General features: G+C 48.7%; 1 protein-coding gene across 2 annotated transcripts in view; it reads right to left on the reverse strand.

The window, feature by feature from the left end:
* Ubash3a (ubiquitin associated and SH3 domain containing A) overlaps positions 1 to 19,374 on the reverse strand; it is a 36,262-nt gene extending 16,888 nt beyond the window's left edge. For both annotated transcript variants that reach the window (XM_032888707.1, XM_032888708.1), the window contains exons 1-6: positions 19,252 to 19,374; positions 17,488 to 17,541; positions 13,513 to 13,699; positions 12,308 to 12,506; positions 9,595 to 9,764; positions 7,760 to 7,968 (exon numbers count right to left, since the gene is read on the reverse strand). In XM_032888707.1, coding sequence (XP_032744598.1) covers positions 7,760 to 7,968; positions 9,595 to 9,764; positions 12,308 to 12,506; positions 13,513 to 13,699; positions 17,488 to 17,541; positions 19,252 to 19,364 — 932 coding nt within the window. In that variant the 5' untranslated portion in view covers positions 19,365 to 19,374. The remainder of the gene's footprint in view (positions 1 to 7,759; positions 7,969 to 9,594; positions 9,765 to 12,307; positions 12,507 to 13,512; positions 13,700 to 17,487; positions 17,542 to 19,251) is intronic.
* Positions 19,375 to 19,659: the final 285 nt, after the last annotated feature.

Genomic DNA, 19,659 nt, shown 5'->3' on the forward strand with positions numbered 1-19,659 from the left:
AGCCGCTGAATTCAACAACTTAGATTTTGCATCCACCCATATTTAGACTTGACCCATTTTTTTGTGCGGAGGGGAGGAGGGGAAGAAGATTGCATAGCTGGGTTTCAGAAGTAGAGTATTATGGGCTGCAATAATGCAGGGGTGGCGGCCTGGTTGAATAGGCTTCTGGCTATCTGGGGATGGAAGCAGGGCCCCCAAATTCCTCAAGGCTTCGATTGACACAGGAAGTGGGTGGATGGGGTGAATGTGGGGATGGAGGAGTAGGTGGAGTAGGCAGGCATGTGTGTGTTTCTGCGTTTGTGCGTGCGGGCCTCAACTCTCTGGAAGGTTAGCCAACAGCAGGGGCTCTCTTGAGGGTTATCGGAACATCTGAGGCCTGCCTGGCTGGAACAGAATGAGCCAAGGGAGGAGAGGCAGGGGTAAAACAGAAGAGCTTCTGTGGGCGCAGAGCCCAGAGGCTGCAGGCTCACCCGAGGTTTGTGCTTTGAGCAAGTGTAAGGAGCAGACAGATATGGTCGGACTGCTGTCACTTTCTTCAGACACACCGGAAGAGAACATCAGATCTCATTACAGATGGTTGCGAGCCACCATGTGGTTGCCGGGATTTGAACTCAGGACCTCTGGAAAAGCAGTCAGTGCCCTTAACCATTGAGCCCTCTCTCCTGCCCCCCCCTCTCTCTGCACTCTTATGGATCAGACCTGGGCCTCACACACCAGACCAGTGCTTTACCACGGACACAGATCCAAGCTCAGCTCCAGGCTTTGCAGCTGGGCCACAGGAAAGAGTGAACTGCTCTTGAACAAGATGCACAGGCTCTGAGATTGGACTTGGCCACTGTAAGCCTGGATCTCCTCTAGGAACACACACGGCACCACTGAGCCGGCTTGGGGTGAGGGTATGGCTCAGGACTACCTGGGGCCAGAGTCACAGTCATTTTCAAAGGCGACACAAAGGCAGGAACTTGCTCAAACAGGCTCCCCTTATGGGAGTGTGAACTGCAAACAGCTTGCGAAAACTCAGGTCTTGCCTTGTTCTGCCCTGTGGTACTCTGGCTATTCTGAATGTACAGAGGCCATGAATGTCAAGCAATGACTGGTCACCATTAGAGACAGGCCTACCAAGAGTTCTGAGAAACCCTCTGGCTTCGGCCCCACCCAAACTTTCCCATCACAGAAGCCGGAGGCATGCTTGTCTAAAAACACGTTCTTTCTGTTTATTTCTTGTCTCTGCCAGGCACTGGTTTGGGTAAACAAATGTATGGGGTACAAAATACTGTGGATGTCATTTGTCCTTCCCCCGCAGCTTCTGTGGGGTTCTCAGAGATGAATTTCCCAAGATGCCAGGTAGGCCTCTTTGTTACCCCTATACCTGCCCCATCCCGCTGTCTTCTTTCCTTTGAGCTAAAACCCTATTTTGATTTTTGATGTGATATACCATTAATATATATATACACATATATACTATAAAATAAATATACTATACTATAATATAAAGTATATAATAATATAAAATATGCTATAATATAAAAAATTATTTGAGACGGGTCTGAGGTAGCCCAGGTTAGCCTTAAATGAACTATGTAGACAAAAATACCCTTGAACTGCTGAACTTCCTGCCGACTATGGGATTGCAGGTGTGCACCACCACATCTGGGTTCAGGGGGTACTGCAGCTCAAACCCAGGTCCTCGTATGCACTGGGCGAGCACCGCCTCTCATTACTTTGGCCCCAATGTCGTCCCAGTTCTCTTCTGGATGTCTCTTCTAGGAAAATGCTTCCTTTAGCCACTGACATTCAAACAAATGACCCCACCAGGATTTTGTCTGAAGTCTCGTAAAACCCTGAAGGAAGACTCTGAAGTTGACTCACTCTCCTCAACCACCCATGAGGTGTATTTCTATTTACTCAGCCCCTTTCTTACAACGGCTTTTTATATGGTAGGCAACAGCTCCCCAAGACTGTCTAGAGTCACATGGCATCACTTGCCCCGAGTCTAGGCAGCAGCTGTCTGCCGGGTGCCTGTGACCAAGCTCTGGGCCATCTGTGACTTTTGTAGCATTTTGACGTAGTCCATGTGTTTGAATATTTTATTTTAAGTATATGGGAGCTTTGCCTACATGTATGTCTGTGCCTTGTGGGTATGGCTGACATCCATTGAAGCCAGAAGACAGGCATCAGATCCCTTGGGAATGGGCTTACAGATGGTCATGAGCCATAAAGTGGGTGCTAGGAATTGAACCTGGGTCCTCTGAAAGAGCAGTCAAGTGCTTTTTAACTGCAGAGCCATTTCTCTGGTCTCAAGTATTTTTCTGATTACCTATAAGTTATGGTCCTCTGTCCCTGTCACTGTGTCTTCGAGTTGTAACCTCTTATGGCCTTCTCCATATGGACCTGGGTTGGAGAGATGGCTCAGCCATTAAAGGCACCCAACCAACAAGACATGGACTTCATGTGTTCTCACGCTGCAGATACAAGCAGGATGGAGTGTAGGCGTCAGTGAATCCTGTAGCTGAATTCTGACATACATCAGAGCCACTGACAACCCCTTTCTTTTTTTATGAAGTATTTTACTATCTCCATAGATGGTTATTGAAAGTTTTGCTGGGTATAACAGTCTGGGCTGTGGTTTCTTAAGAGTCTGCAGCACATCGTCTGTCCAGACCCTTCTGATTATTAAAAGTCTCCATTGAGAAGTCAGGTGTAATTCTGGTTGGTCTGTCTTTATTTGATACATGGTCTTTTTCCCTTTCAGCTTTTAATATTCTCCCATTGTTCTTTATGTTTAGTGTTTTGATTATTATGTGTCAAGGGGGACTTTCTTTTCTGGTCCAATCTATTGGGGGTTCTTTATGCTTCTGGTACCTGCATAGGCACCTCCTCCTTTAGGTTAGAAAATTTTTCTTCTATGGTTTTGCTGAAAATATTTTCTGGGCCTTTGAGCTGAGCAGTCTCCTCCTCCTCCTCCTCCTCTTCCTCCTCCTCCTCTTTCTCCTCCTCCTCCTCCTCCTTCTTTTCTTCTTTTTTTTTCTTCTTTTCTTCTTCTTCTTTTTTCTTCTTCTTTTCTTCTTCTTCTTTTCTTCTTCTTCTCTCCTCCTCTTCTTCTTCTCCCCTTCTTCTCTTCTTTTTCTTCTTCCTCTCTTCCTCTTCTTCCTCTTCCTCCTCTTCTTCCTCCTCCTCTTCATCCTTCTCCTCTTCCTCCTCTTCCTTCCTTCTTCATCTTCCTCCATCTCCTTCCTCCTTCTTCCTCCTCCTTTTTCTTTCTTTCCTCCTCTTCCTTCCTTCTTCATCTTCCTCCATCTCCTTCTTCCTTCTTCCTCCTCCTTTTTCTTTCTTTCCTCCTCTTCCTCCTCCTCCTCCCCCTTCTCTTTCTTTTCTTCTATACATACCATTCTTAGGTTTGGCATTTTTTCTTTTATTGGATTTTTTAAATTTACATTTTCTTTTTTCTTTCTTTCTTTTTTTTTTTTCTTTTTTTCGTAGCTGGGGACCGAACCCAGGGCCTTGCGCTTGCTAGGCAAGCGCTCTACCACTGAGCTAAATCCCCAACCCCTTAAATTTACATTTTAAATGTTATCCCCTTCCCCTGTTTCCCCTGCAGAAACCCACTACCCTATCCCCCCTCCCCCTGCTTCTATGAGGGTGCTCCTTCACCCACCCTTTTCAATGACTGTCACACAGAGCAGGTAGAGCTGAAGCATCCCGATACAGGAAGTGCAGGCTGATCTCTTCTTCCTGAGGGCAAGGCTGGGGCACGTGTAACTCAGGGCTTACTGCTCAGACAGTAAAACTATGGTTATCTCTGAGTGACATCTGTGAACTTTACAGTCAGAGAGGAAGTCGAGCTTGTCTGCTAGTCTTTCAATTAAAAAAAAATGCAAGCAACAGATTAACGAGCACATTGGTGTTGCAGGGACAGAGGGAAGCAGGTGACATTTTGTCATTTTTTTTTTCTTCCTCTTGGATTTAGGAACGTCACTTAGTGGTTAACTCATTCCATAGTAATGGATTAAATTTCCCATTCACCTTTGTTCCTAGAAGGGGGTCACTTCAGTGTGTGGCATTTCAAAGACAAAGTCACAGGGGTAGTGTCTGTCCTGGAGTTACTGTCACACAGACTGGGGCTTCAATGACACAACAGGTTTCATTGTCTCTCTGCCCCAGAGAGTAGGAGATCCAAGATGGAGGTGACATAGGAACTTGTGATTTATCTTAGAGATTCTGTCCTGGGCCTGGTGAGAAGTTGGTGCCTCCCCCCCCCCCCGTGTCCTCTATGACCTTTAGTCAAAGTAAGATTGGATAAGGGGCACCTTAATTGAAAGGTCTCTAAAAAAATGTTCATTGGGGCTTTAGCATATAAGTTTTGGGAGGGACACAGTTCATCCAGCAACGGCGTAGTACCCTTGCTATTGTGGAAGCTTCCTCCCACCAGCTCGCTTTGTGGGATCTGATCAGCTCTTTGGTGGTTGGAAGACAGCTTCCGCTCCTGTTGGGCTCTGATTCTCAGCCTTTGCCTCTCTGATCTGTGGCCGGGCTGGATACATGTTCTGTGACGATGCCTGAAACTGAGGTAGCGGTGGTCCCTCCCACGCAGCTATCTTCCAGTAATACATGGTTTCCAAGTAACAAGTGGGTGTTGGATCAGGACCATTGGGTCCTCAGAATCCTGTAGCCACCTGCTGGGGAGTTTACACTGTTGCTGGTGGGGTTGCACAATGTGGGGTTGTACAGTGTGTTCCCATGGCAGCCACCTTCAGGGCTGGGGGCGGGGGGGCATGTCCTCTGAGCAGGAAGGGGCCTCTTGCCACGTGGTTTGCAGATCTCTCCCTGGGTGCTGGCATAGCAGCGCTTCTCACTGTACATATCAAGCACGCCCTGTGTGAATCCTGTGCCCTTAGGAGTTATATACGGAAGGTATATACAACAAGTAGTCTGGTCACAGGCCAACTATCTGTGCACACAGGTGTCTGACTACATTCCCCACTGCTTAACGCTTCCGTGACACATTCAGATTTTGCCAGGATCTCTCTTCAGACAGAGTGTCGTTGTGTAGCTCTGGCTGCTTTGGACCTCATAGAGGTCTGCCTGCCTCTGCCTCCTAAGTACTAGAATTAAGGCCAGGCACCGCTATGCCCCAATTTAATTTTTTTTTTTTTCCGGAGCTGGGGACTGAACCCAGGGCATTGCGCTTCCTAGGCAAGCGCTCTACCACTGAGTTAAATCCCCAACCCCTATGCCCCAATTTAAAACCTCTTTAAATGTTTAGAAGAACGATCAGCAGCTTTGAAAACCATAGACAGCCCACTGCTAACTCCCAACCTATAGGCACACCAGACAGCCTAGGGGTGGGGAGTAGATCATAGCTATCTTGTGAGGAGAGAGTGAGTCTGATACGGGGGCGGAGGATGGGGTGTGGGGGAGTGAGACCTCAAGAGACAAGCCACAGCATTCAGCCAGAACTTCCTTTTTCTCGAAACTTTTACAAATATACCCTGGTTCCTGAGAGAAGCTGGCCTCCCAGGAAGGTCAGGATCACAAGGCAGGTGCAGGTGACGTATTAACAGGAAGTGGAACTGTTGCTAGCCGGAGTTCACTACAGAAGCTTGCCCCTTGGCTGATGGCTTCTTGGCCACAGTAAGGTCTCTTTGGCCCTTGGGTGGGGAGAGAAGATGAGGGGCTACTAGGCCCCATCTTCCCCAGCGCCCCACCCCCAACCCCCCAGAGTCCAATGCCAGCCTGTCCTGTCCTACATTCTTCCTTCTTCCGGTTTTTTTTTTTATAGCAGCTAACCGACCAAGTGGGTTCTGCAGGAAGCCCCTCCTCTCCCATGCTGGGGGTTTGGCTTTCCCGGGAGGGCGTGTCCAGCTCTCTCTCCAGGCCCTGGAGAATCAGTGGATCATGGAGGTGACCTGATACAAAAGCCCTAGAGGCTGAGTTCTTCTTCCTGAGTTTGTAGGCAGGCTCCACAGCTTTCACGAAATTTTAGATTCCTATGCATACCTGACCGATTCATAAATGCATATAGGAACCCATGCTTAGCTGCGTAGCATACATGAAACCCGCACGACGGAGCATGTCTGTAATATCAGTACTCTGGAGATGGAGCCCGGAGGATCCGAAGTTCAAAAGGTCATCCTTGGCTATAGAGCAACGTAGTGAGTCCCTGGGCAGCCTGGGTAGGGGTGGTGGGGGATTTACTTTATTGTCAACTGCATTTGGTGGCACAGTCCAAGGGCACAGATGCCGAGCCTGGCCTGTCATGCAAACTTAAATGTATTAATGTTAACAGGAAGAACCAGTAGCCTAGAGGTCACCTGATCTCCCTTCATAAATCTTTTCAGAAAAAAAAAAGACCTCCATTCAATAAAAATAATAATTGCTTGCAAAGTCCTTTTCCCCATGAAATCCCGTCAGCCACTAAATGACCAAAATCAACCATTTGCTTTAAATATTCAAAATGCATTGCTTCTTAATTTATTCAAAACAGAAGTTTAAGCTTCTGGAACTTTTACCACACTCTCTAACTGGCTTCCAGTAGGCGCGTGAACAAAACAGTATGGTTTCCACAGCTCTGCCTTGTGATACAAAGAGTTATGGGGGTGGGGGAGGGGGGTAGGAGAAAATCTCTCTGAATACACAGAGGCTAGAAGATCTGTCCAGCAAATATGCATCACACACGCACACACACACACACACACACACACATACAATGTGCTTATGCAAGTGCAAACACACACACAATGTGCTTATGCAAGTGCACACACACACAATGTGCTTATGCAAATGCAAACACACACACACACACACACACACACACACACACACACACACACACACATACCCCACAGAAAAAGCAAAGAAAAAAAGTCATGGTTATTCCTGGAAGAGCACATACAGATTGTGGGCTGGAGGATGTCCACAGCATCAAGACACAGGTATAGAAGCAGGGGTGGGGGTGGGGAGGTCACCATGTTGCAATAAAAGGCTTAGCAACATTGTTGATGGGAAACAGAAAGGATGAAGAATGGAGTTGGTTAAGTAGCTCTGGCTATCTCTGTGTGCAACTTCAAAGCAATCACCACGTTTCTCCTTTTTGCTCGTAGTAAAACGGGAGACAGAGACTCATACATCGCATGCATACATCGAGGGGAGGAACTGATACATTTAAGAAACAACGCCTTGGTTCTGAAAAGCTTGAAAACCCTTGGCCTTGACAGATGGTGCTAGATACTAACAGAAAGAGATCCGCCAGGTGAGCTGGAAGAAACACACCAGCAGGAGCAGGCCAGCTTCCGGGAAGTACATTTTACGAAAAACCACATAAGCTTAGGGGAGGACTCTGAGCGTCAGATGAGAACCCAGTGCAAGCTATCCCAGGGTCACAGCCTTAGAGGACGGTGAAGTTAAATTTGTGTCACTTTGTTACAGAACAGTAAGAGATTGCTAACCCTCCTCAGAAGGCTACAGGGGCCAGTTCCGACCTCTGTGTGCGCTCTGTGATGTTCCTAAGACGGAAGGTATTTCACAATATTTGAGCATTATTATCTCAGAAGAGTAATTTGAAGCACTCCGATTTCCTCAGGGTTATCGGCAGAAACCACAAATAGATCCGATGTTTGCTGTGCGCACTGGGGAAGAGGGGGGAAGGGAAGGTAATGTGGCCAGTGTAGGGACTGAAAGTCTCTCTAATGACCTAATTGAGGACATAACCACTGTGCCTGCTGTTTCCGGTGCTAACCAACAGAGAGAGGGTGGGGCTCACCTGTGCTTAACCCAGGTGTCAGCCTCATTGGCTCGCTCTGTGTAGTTCTCTGGCAAGAAGCCCCGGCAGCCAGTCCGATGTGAGATCCCAATGGCCCAGCCCTCGCTGGCCTCTTCTTGCTGAGTGGGGTCCACGAAGATGTAGTCGCCAGGACTGAGCATTAGTTCGTCTGCATTCTGGGGTTTGTACTGGAACAGCGCCTTCAGGGTCTAGAAAGGAGGCAGGAGACCCATGTCTTAGTGAGGGTTTGGCTGGGAAGCGATAGCAGTGGGAGGCCAGATGCCAGTCTGTCCTGCCTTCTGTCTCCTCTGATGTGTCTAATGTCCCTGAGGTCCCTTCATGCCTTTGCCTAATGATACACAGTGTGGAACATAGCCAAATACCGCAGATTAGAAATCTTAGGGTGGACTTAGAAAGTTTTATGTCTGTCTTCTTCCCTCTACCCACCCACTCACTCACCAACCCACGTCTGCATTCATTTCTCTGCCTACCCAAATGCTTGTGTATTCGTCTGCCCACCACCCATCCACTAATGCACTCATCTGTCCATCAACTCAAACACTCATTTCCCATGTATGTATGTGTGTATGTATGTATGTATGTATGTATGTATGTATGTATGTATGTATGTGTGTATGCCTGTATGTATATATGTATGTATCTGTGTGTGTATGCCTGTATATATATGTATGTATCTATGTATGTATGTATGTATCTATGTATGTGTATATGCATGTATGTATGTATGTATGCATGTATCTATGTATGTATATATATCTATGTTCTATGTATGTATGTTCTATGTATGTATATATTATCTATGTATCTGTGTATCTATGTATCTAATCTATGTATCTATGTAACTATGTATCTGTCTATCATCTATCATCTATGTATGTATTATCTACATATCTATTTATCTATGTATGTATTTATGTATGTATCATCTATTTATCTATGTATCTTTCCATCCATCCATCCACCCACCCATTTTCTAATTCATTCATCTATCCAGTTATCCATGTATCTATTCATTTACTCATATGTCCACCATCCCATCCACCTATCTCCCCATTCATTCATCTGTCCATCCACTCATCCACCCATTCCCCCTCATTCATATACCAATCTATCCATCCATTGAGACATCTATCTATCCACCAATGCATTCCTTCACCCATTTATCCATCCATCTATCCACTTATCCATCCACCCACCCACCACCATCCATTCATCTGTCCATCCACTAATCTACCCATTTTATCCATCCATCTATCCATTCAGTTATTCACCCACTCACCTACACATCCATCAATCTATCTACTCATCCATCTTTCTCCCAATATCTGTTTCTCTTATAGGAAAGACCTTACAGTGTGACCAAATATGCTTATCTACCTTCCTTGGTGGGACACTACTTACAATTTCCCTTATGACAGGAAATGTGTGGCTCCCTCATACTTCTCTGTGTGACACACTTTCTTCCTCAACCAATTAGCTCTTAGGAAAGGAAAACTTGGCATGAAGTACACCAAAAGCATTACAGAGGATAAATTAACAAGCAAACCATGCATTAGCACTCCTCGGCAACGAACGGGCTTTCTGAACACCGTGGGAGCTCTTTCATTGTCTTTTGAAATGATTGTATATGTCCAACTCATCCATAAAGGGATGCTACTTCCAAACTGGACATGAGGGGGGGGCTCCAGCAGAGGGGAGCCCCCTCTTTTCATCAGGGAAGACTGTAGGAGTGAGTGCTGTCAGGGGAGCATTTATTCACCTCCTATCAGTAAGAAAGGCTGGCCCAGCCCACCAGCCCGGCCAGGTCCTCTCACCTGGTAGTGCACAAAACGCATGTCCCGGGAGTACAGGGCAGCTGTCCATTGGCAGGTGTGGCTGGGCTGGATGGCTCTGGCCAGCTGCTCCAGGGTCCTTTGATGGTGAGGGTAGAACTTATGGGCCAAGGTCAGGTGCAGCTGCTTGGTGCAGGGCTTGATGGTACAGTCTGTGGAGTCAAGAAAACGCAGGGTGCTGAGTATCTCACCTTGAATGTCAAGCGAACATAGCATGCGGGGTACCCATGCTGAATGACAGATAGGAATTGGAGTGCCAAGAACCTGTCCCTGAATGTCAGTGCTACCTGCCTGGAACAGGCAGAAACCTCTCTTCTCCCTGCCTCTATTCTACTGCGCCTGCTCCTTAGGGTTAGCGCTTTCTTGACAAAGCGAGGGCTGGGCTCTCCCTATGAGACAGGATGTGGCTGGGTCCTTGCAGTGTTTGTAAACAAAAACAAAAACAAAAAACAAACAAACTAAAGGACGGGCACAGAGATGTAGCTCAAGGTCTTCATAGCTCTTAGGCTGCAAGCTAGCTCAAAGTGCAGTGAATGGCCCTTCATTCTCTGGGGCACCCGTGACTGGGGCCCAGACTCTCCTCAGTCGGTGCTGTTTGGTTTTGGTTTTGATTTGAGACAGGATCTCGTGCGTCCTTGATTGCTTTGAACTTGTTATGTAGCTGAGGTTGACTTTGAACTTCTGATCCTCCTGCCCTTATATACCGAGTGCATCCGCATCCCTGGTTTATGTGTTGCCAGCCATTGGACCTAGGGCCTCATTGTTGCTGGAGAGCACTCTATCCACTGAGCTATGTCTCCAGCCTAGGTGAATGCTTAAAGAAGGGTCTCCCTGACAGACGGACATAAAACCTGCAGCACTGTCGGTGTCTAGCCAGCATTAGACTTTCCTCACTGGAGGCCGGGTAGTGGTGAGGCTCAGTGCTTTGTGATGGCCTCTGCCCTTGAGAACTCCTCGGCTTCAGGTTGGCCTTTGAGCCTTTCAGGTTGGTAATCAAGAGAGGATAGTATCTTGGGAACGATCAGATCTGGTGTCAGTTGGGCCCCAAGCATTACAGACTCTGAGGAGGCAGTCTGGTGTCTTCGTAGAAATGACAGACTTTGCCGTGGAAGGACCTACTTCTAGGCTCTTCTGTCCTTGTCCTCGCAGGGGCCTTGGCTGAGAGTCATGCTCTGACTTAGTTTCTTTCGTGACAGGAAGTACTTGAGGATGAAGATGGTTAAATCCAGGACTCTTGGAGTCCACTGTGCCCAAGGGCTGCTTGACACTTCTTCATCCAGGTCAGGAAGCAAACAGGATGTGTTGCTCCCCTAATGAAAGTTCTGGAAGGTTCAGGCACCATGATGCTAAGTTCACTACAGTATTCTCCACACAGGGGACCTTTGGCAGCCAGTGGATCCTGGCCAGGTCCCTGAGCCCTAAGCTTCTGGGGAAGCAGCTAGTGGCATGAAGGTATGTGTAGGTGATGGGAAATCCTTTTCATGACACTTTTTGGTAGTTCAGAAGGGTAAGCGCTCCATGTAAATGAGCACAGCCTGGAAAAGACCTGGTCTGGCTTCTCTGGAGACCCAGGGGTGAGTCATGCTGACTTCTGAATAGGCTTTTGTTTTTCCTCTGTTACTCTGTGTACCTGGGTTCAGTTTCACTGAGAGGGACAGTGCGGGCAGGGAGGGACTTGGGACACTCCTGAGCTGTCATCTCAGGGGAGTCTCCTAGCCTCTCAGGTCAGACTGAGGGTGAACCTGGGAATGCAGGAAAAACCTGCTCAGGGTCAAGAGATGGATATGAGCTCAGGGTCAGCTCTCCCAGGAAGTGAGGTAGTTAGATCAAGTGACCTCCTTGTTATCCCCACGTGTCTTTTTCAGGACCATGCTATTGATTTACATTATTGATTTTGGTATCAATCACCAGTTATTGATTTAGGGTTACTTTACTCTAGCGTGACCTCATCTTAATTAATTGAGTCTTTAAAGAGCCCACTGCTAAGAAAGGTCCCACTCTGAGGTTCCTGGTGGGAGGGGACCCTGTGTAACCTAGGACAGGGATGCTGGGCAGGGTTTTCTGCTGGGCAGACTCAACCGTCCTCCTTTCTTTCTTTCTTTCTTTCTTTCTTTCTTTCTTTCTTTCTTTCTTCCTTTCTTCCTTTCTTCCTTTCTTCTTTCTTCCTTCCTTCCTTCCTTTCTTCCTTTCTCTTTTCCTTTCTTTCTCTCTCCTTTTCTTTTTTTTCTTTTCATTTCATTTCATTTTCCTTTCTTTCTCTCTCTTCCTGTTTTCTTGAGACAGGGTCTTGTGTAATAAAGGCAAGACTCAAACTAGCTCTGTGGTGAAGATGTTCTTGAACTTCTGACCCTCCTGCCTCCCCTTTCTGGATTACAGGTGCGTGGGCCTCATGTCTGGAGCATGTACCACTGAGGACGGAACCACATGCCCTGGCAAGCACTCTATCAACTGATATATACCCCTGCAACTTCCTCCCCCCTTTTAAGGTGACACCTATAAGAGCCATCTGGGGACATAGAGACAGTGCCTGTCTGAGGGCAGTGGCTGCCTTAGGACAAGAGCCAAACTTTTCCCTCAGCAGACGGTCATTAAAGGGCCATTGCCACTCACAGGAGCTAATCCATCAAGGCTCTAGAGGTGTCTCTGCTGGGACCCAAAGGGTACAGTGTGTCTGCCCCCAGCCAGGGTTCCCTACCTGCCAGGGCTGATGCCTCTGTGGCGAACGCCATGGCGAATTCCCGGATGACATCAGCTGGGCTGTCGTTGATGAAGAAGCCGAGGTAGCTGATCGAAGAATGGAGAACGAGAGGAACCAGGGCAGGGAAGGAGCCCAGGATCCTGTCCCCTGCACGCCTCAGAGCCTCATACAAACACTCCACCTTCTGGTCTTCACACTAAGGGAAGAGAAGCAAAGAACATGTATTCTTGTAGCTTGTTCAGGCTTATCCACCATGGACTGTTCTCTGTCCAGGACACTGGGGTTCTCCCTATCCAGCCCCTGCAGTTATGGAGTGAAGGGTCACCACCAAGTCTTCTGCTCAGTTATGAGGCATCTTTGATAAGAATACTATCCCCTTTACATGCCTAGATTAGAAGTTCCCTGTCGCCTCCCCAGTCAGTCCTCTTTCCTTCTCTGTTGTATGCATATGGAATTCTCTAGTCAACTCTGAGGAAGCTCATGGTGCCCCGAGGGATCCCAGCTCAGACCTCCAGAAAGCAAGGGTTTAGCTCTGACCCCAGAGAGCTCCTGGTCTCAGGCACACAGTGGGTGCTTTGTGGATGTTTGTGAGGTGCTGCTTTCCAGGGGAAAGCTTCTGGAAGCTTCTTTCTTGCACATCACACTTAGTGTTCCTCTAGCACTGTGGAGTGGCAGGCTCTGCTCTGATGTCCCCGAAGTAGGTAGGTCCTTCTCTAACTTATCAAGTAGAGGTATAGAGGAAATGGTTGTTTCTTTGACATTACTCTATAGGGAGGCTGCTGACTTGGCCATGTTTTTTCCTCAGAGGGCCAGGCTCTGACACAGGCAAGACCCTTGTTTATGTCCAGCCAAATCATCACCTTTCAGTACTTCATCTTGCTCTGTTCAGAACTTTGCTAGTCTTTGGGTAGACAGAAACCTTCATAGCACCCAAATGTACTCCTAGAGATATTGACAAAAAGATGCTGAGAGCCTGGGATTACACCTTCTTCTGCTTGGGAATTGAAGACTCTAAATTGAATTGGGTCCTGAAGGATGAACTAAAGTTGACCAGAGGAAGAAAAAGATCCCACAAAGCAGACAGCTCATGCTTATGTCTTGAATAAAATAAATCTCAGTCATGTTCTGTTGTTGCCCGGTTACCAGAGAACACTGCCGTCAGCTGCAGTGGTGAGCACTTAAGGCCTCCGGGGCGGACTCACCGTGAAAAAGTCACAGAGTGTCACATGAGGGAAGACTTCATGAGCTCTGTTCTTTGCACACTGGCGTCTGCTCTCTCTCCAGAACTCTTGGAGTTTTTCCAGCAAGGGCCCCGTGGGGCAGAGGAAGAGAGCATACTCCTGAGGGATGGGGTCATCCAGAGAAGGGTCACTGCAGTGACCATGCAGCCTGCAACAGAAAACACTGTCGTGTCAAATTGGAACTGTCTCCATTGAGGACATGCAACAGCGGCAACACCAGCCCAAAGTTGAGGGTATGCTGATCTCACACAAACACATCGGGACTGTGGCCATCCCTGCAAGATAGTGCCAAGTGATGGTGCTGTGTGGCCTTAGGCTAGACCAATGCCTACCTGCTCTCAGTCCTATTACAGTTTGACACTGCAGCCAAAGACAGAGCGGCCCAGACCTCAACCTTCAGAAGAGTGCTGGTCTAGATATCTTTGTGGTATCGAAACACACATACAGGGAATTTTCCCCCCACATTTTAACTTCACCATCGACTTTCACATTAAATGGAAAAATTGAAACCACAGAAGACTGGACAACATTTAAGTGAATACTAGTGGGTTGTTTTTTTTTATTTGTTTGTTTTTGACTCAAAAAGTATTTATTTATTTTGATAAAAAAAAAAAGCATTTATTTGATTATTGAGACAGAGCTCGCTATACACCAGGTGGACCTGGTAGTGATTCTGTCTCAGCCTCTTCACTCTGGGATTACAGGTGTGAGCTACCACCCCTAGCCAAGCAAACCACTCTAAATACAAGAATGACCAATGTACAGCGCCAAATACAAGTCTATCACAAAACAAATAAAAATGGGGAAAGACACAATTTCTCTCGTCGGTCAGGTTAAGATAGGCATTTATTTCAAAGGTTTGATGATGTTTGCCATCATGTTGGAAGTACAGCGAGACCACAGGCTGCAGCTGCATGGCCATTGCTTAGCATGATCTGCCAACACTTGGCATGGGAAAATACTTGGTGCCTTAAATTAATAATTCAACTTCAAGAAGAGCAAGAAGCATAGACAAAAAATTTCACACGGAAAAAAATCTCTGTAAGGTAAGGGCTAAGTAGCAGTTAATTTGCTTAGCACACACTCATTGGAGAACTCCGGGGGACGGATGCTTGCCCGTAATGTCACACGATGGCTAGGAAGTGGGGTGTTATCAGCAGGCATACACCTTGTGTGTAAGCAAGTTCCCTTGATGATAATCTGTAGCAGAGGTGAGCCTGCCGCTTTTGTCTCTCCCTGTACCTCTTTCCTGAGCTCACCCTGATGGCGGATTAGCAACAGACCCAGCGGGCATGTGTGTTTGTATAAATCCTGAGTTCGTTCAAGCCATTCCATGACCTGTGTTTTGGGCTCTTTCGCGCGGAGACTAGGCATCTAGGTACATTACCAAAATGAGGGTGACCAAGGCTGCCTCACAACCCACCTTACACAAAGGGAACGTCGCCTCAACCCATTTCCAAATCCGGGGACATTTTGTTTCCATTGCTGTGAAGAGACGCCATGACTATGGCGATTCTTATAAAGGAAAACATTTCATTGGGGCTGGCTTATAGTTTCAGAGGCTTAGTCCATTACTGTGGAGCAGAGAGTTCTACCTCTGGATCCACAGGCAGCAGGAAGAGATCCTGAGCCTCTGATCTGGTGAGCGGCTGAGACCTCAAAGCCCGCCCCCAGTGACGCACTTCCCCCAACAAGGCCACACCTCCTGATAATGCCACGCCCCATAGGCTGAGCATTCACTGCATGAGTCTGTGGGGGTCATTCCTATTCAAACCACCATACTTCTCACCTACTTTCGCATTTCCAGAGCTTCCTTAAGAGCTCTGAGTAGATCTGATTTTTTTTGTTAAGGTCTCTGTGTAGAGGCGGAACTGTGTGGAGTTAGATGGTTAGCTTCCCATGTTCCCAGCACTGACTGACACGGCACATTGCCTTCCCTCTCAGCAACATCAAAGGGAAGTGTAGGGAACCCGGAATCATCCCTCATCCTTGGTGAGTCTCACTGGCCAGGCTGCTACTGACAGGTAACATCCAGGCACACCCCCAACCCTCAACTACTGAGTTTAGCCTGTGGTGTTTAGTTAGAATCTGGAGGCTGGCTTTGAAGTCAGATGGCTGGAACTCTGAGGCACTGCCTGACTACCCTCCATCTTGTAAGGTTGCCAGGACTCTGGGCATTCCCTTATCCAGAGGTGTTACCTGTGAGCCCTCTGACTGTGAGCCCTCTGCCTGTGCTCCCTCTGCCTGTGCTCCCTCTGCCTGTACACTCATGTCCTCTGCCTGTGCTCCCTCTGCATGTGCTCCCTCTGCCTATGCACACTCTGCCTGTACATCCTTGGCCTGTGGCCTTATAGGCAGAGGTTCTCCTAGAACACAGAACCCTGGTCCCACTCCCAGGCTTCTATCCAGTGCTGGAAGAGTTTTTTTTAGGTAGATAGGGTTCGGCACGGAACCTGGGATGGCAAATATTGATCGTTATTTGCTAGACTCTAGAATCAATCCTAGAAGACAAACTGCTAGGCTCCACCATGAAAGTCTAGATTGGGTCAACTGAGGAAGGAAGGCTCAACCTGAATGAGTGACTGAGTGATCCTACGGAAGGGTCGGTGGGCGGGTGGGGAGTGAGCTGAGCACTGGATATGGAGGGATCCGCACCTCTCTGAGGTGCTTCAGGCACCAACATTTACCTCTCCCAGATTCCTCACTGTGGATCAGAAGGGACCAGCTGTCTTACATTCCAGCACATCTCACGGCTTTCCCCACCACCGTCAAACACTCCCAGACAAGCCCTTCCCTCTTTAGTTGCCTTTGTTGAGCATTTGATCTCAGAGCAACAGGAAAGGGAACTAGTAGAGAGCTCAGGTCCCCACACCTAGGTGAGCCCTCACCACTGAGCCATAGCGGAGCCCAGGATCTGCTTTTTGCTGTTCGACTTTCACCGTGGCTTCTTCAGCTAAGAGGTGGGAAGGACTTCCCAGTTGGGTGGAAGGGTGACATCAAGTGACACCAAGGCTGGGGAGGAGCTCCCAAAAACAAGGACTCCCAACCTCACCCCCCAGGCAGATGGCTGAAATATGAGGTAAGGAGGTCATCTTTCCCTAACCCTACTGGAGGTTTACCCTTCGAGACCTTGGCGATTCAGGACTGCCTTTAAATTCTCCTCCATTGCAGTGGCCTGTGTGTGAATTTCATAGCAACAAAAATTACACCTCCCTGCTTACTTAATGTATATCACAAATATGAATCTTTTTTGAGTCAAATTTGGATTAAAAATCAGGTGTCTGCATGTGCACACACGCAAGAGAGAGAGGGAGGGAGAGGAAGAGGGATAGGGACAGAAAGAGGGAGAGGGAGGGACGGGGAGAGAGAGAGAGGGGGGAGGGAGGGGGGGGAGAGAGAGAGGGAGAGAGGGGGAGAGAGAGAGAGAGAGAGAGAGAGAGAGAGAGAGAGAGAGAGAGAGAGCACGAGAGAGCATGTGCTTGCACTTATGGGCAAGGGGTAGAAGCCAGGATGTTTGGAAGGATCTGTGCAGAGCCCTAAATCTGGCTTTTAAGTGAGAACAATCTCTAGCTCTTAAAAAAAATTATTTATTATATTATATGACTACACTGTCACTGTCTTCAGACACACCAGAAAAAGGCATCAGATCCCATTACAGGTGGTTGTGAGCCACCGTGTGGTTGCCGGGAATTGAACTCAGCACCTCTGGAAGAGCAGTCAGAGCTCTAACCACTGAGCCACCTCTCCAGCCCTCTGTCTTAATGTCTTAAAGTTGGGTTTCACTATTTCTCTGGGCTCAGAACTGGTGCAAATGGATGTCATTTTGAGTCTTTTCTGCAGGCACCCCATCCCACTCAGAAGACCTACCTGGGGTATAGAGTCCCCCGGTGGAGTCACCCAAGCCCCTTGTAACCCTGCAGCCCCCATTCCACTCACCAGTCTGCGGCCTCTTCTGCTGTCTTCATCCCTGTGGCTGCCAGTGCTTTGAGCCTGTGGAACGTGAACACAGCAGAGTCAAGGCCCGCTCGCCCCTTCTTTGGAAGGGGTGAGCTCTGGTAGTAAAATGGTTCCTCTTCCACACTGTGTCCTACCAGGGCCAAGCTGCTGGACTTCCCTTTATGCCAAGATCTCCATCTTTCATACACTGACTCATGCCACACCCACAAATCCCATGGCTTGATTTCTCGACCCTGGGTCCTGGCCTTCAAGACCGACCTCTGCTCTCTCTTACTTTCGTCTCTCTGCACCCGGCTACCCTGCAACAAAGCCAACGTCATCTACTTGTGGATGCTCAACTGGGCTGGGACAGGCTGCATTCCTGGCTCGAGCCTGTGCTGCCCTGACAGATGCAGCCCAACCCCGGTTGCTTAGCCGGTAGCATTCCTTAACCAACCACTGGGCAGGCTCATCCACATCCCTCTCCTGTGTCTCCCCCCACCCCCACTACTCGCTGGTGCTTTCCTCATGGTTCCCATGCGTCTTAGTCATTCTGGGACCTGGGGTGTAGACAGGCTGACTTCAATTTGGCTGAGTTGGGCCAGAGAAACCAGAGTGGGCCACGCACCCAACCATCATTGGCTGAGACCACTGGTCCGCGTTGGAACCCAGTGTAATATCGCCCAGTATTTGGGCGAAGAGCAGTGGAGATGTAGCCGCCTAGAGAGGCCATGACAGAGAGGTCCCGCCATGAGCCCCACCTTCTGAGCCCCACCTAAGAACCTGTAGACACGCGGGTGTTTACTGGTTTAAGCTAGCAGGGATTTGGAAGGTGAGCCCACTGCACGGCTTGAGCAGTAAAACAGAATGGGTCTTGGAGGCCTTGGGAGCCTGCTCCTGTCCTACCTAGGCTTGCCGCTGGCTACTCTTTAGGCCTTGGTGTTCTCATGTGCGGCTTCCTGGTGGGTTCTGTTCCCCATTTAGTGACCAAGAAGCCCCCATATTGGGAGAAGAGGAGACCAGCTTCGATGCCAATGTCCTCCCTGGTAGCCAGGTTCTTGCTATCTCATCGAAGGACTATTTGACTCACTCCCTGAGCCCCGGGTTCTCTGAAGCACACTTCCGACTTGCGTCTCCTTGGGAGTAAGGATCTGAGAGGACGGCCGCTAAGAAGCAGGTTTACAATGGATGCTCTGACCACGGTCAGCAGCATCTCTTTCCTCTCTGAGCCCAGGGGGATGAGCCCAGTGGTGCTGGGGTGAGCTGTCTCTGGAACTTCTCACACATTCTACTTTGTCACCGGGTATTCCAGATGTTTTCCCTAAAGGCAAGCGACTTTCCCTGGGCTGCTTAGAAACTCGAACGATAATTCTCTCAGGGGATCCTAGCCTTAGAGCCTCATGTCAGAGTCGCATACCTTGAAATGTCACCATAAGATTCGCCAGTGCACAGGAGAGGAACATTTGCCCCCAAACCTCTCCAACCCTCCCCCTCCAAAGTGGGCAGCCAGAGGCCCACATGGCTTCTAATGTACGCATGCCCCTGTCAGTCAATAGGAAGAGCTCATCTTTCAGAGCTCAAGACCATTGCATGTTTAAGCAAGAGGAAGGGGCCTTCTTGTGAGACGCCCGTCTCACACGATTAGGTGACCACTTTAGCAGGAAGTCAGCCACACTCGGTTATCCAGTCGCGCGACAGGTGGAGGAGAGGATCCACCCAGGCAAGGAAGCCGGGCTCTAGGGCTGTGGCAGCCGCAGTACTCACGCGGTATGTGTGGGGAAGCCCAAAGCCAGGAGGGGGTCCAGGAGTGAGGAGGTGCTGCGGCCCTTGAGCTTGTTGGAGACCTTAGCATAGAGCTGCGTCTCCCCGGCAGCCATGCCTTCCTGCTTGCCGTACGAGAGGCGTCTGCTCACTGCAAGGATTAGATAAAGTGAGAGAGGAGAAGGAGGCAGGCTGAGGCTGTGAAGAAAAACCTCAAGCCTCTTTTGATCTCTCTGACACAAGCGAATATCCTGTTTGCACAATGATCCGGCTTCAATTCTCCCTGCCGGTCCACAGTCAATGTTTTCCAAACCCACCGGCTTCCACAGTTGAGGTCTGGCCCGAAGTTCATCATTGGGATCTGCTGGGTGCGTTTGGGAGAAGGAAGACCTGAGAGTGTGGGGGAGGGAG

This window comes from Rattus rattus, chromosome 18 (genome assembly GCF_011064425.1).
Source record: "Rattus rattus isolate New Zealand chromosome 18, Rrattus_CSIRO_v1, whole genome shotgun sequence".
Classification (NCBI taxonomy): Eukaryota; Metazoa; Chordata; class Mammalia; order Rodentia; family Muridae; genus Rattus; species Rattus rattus.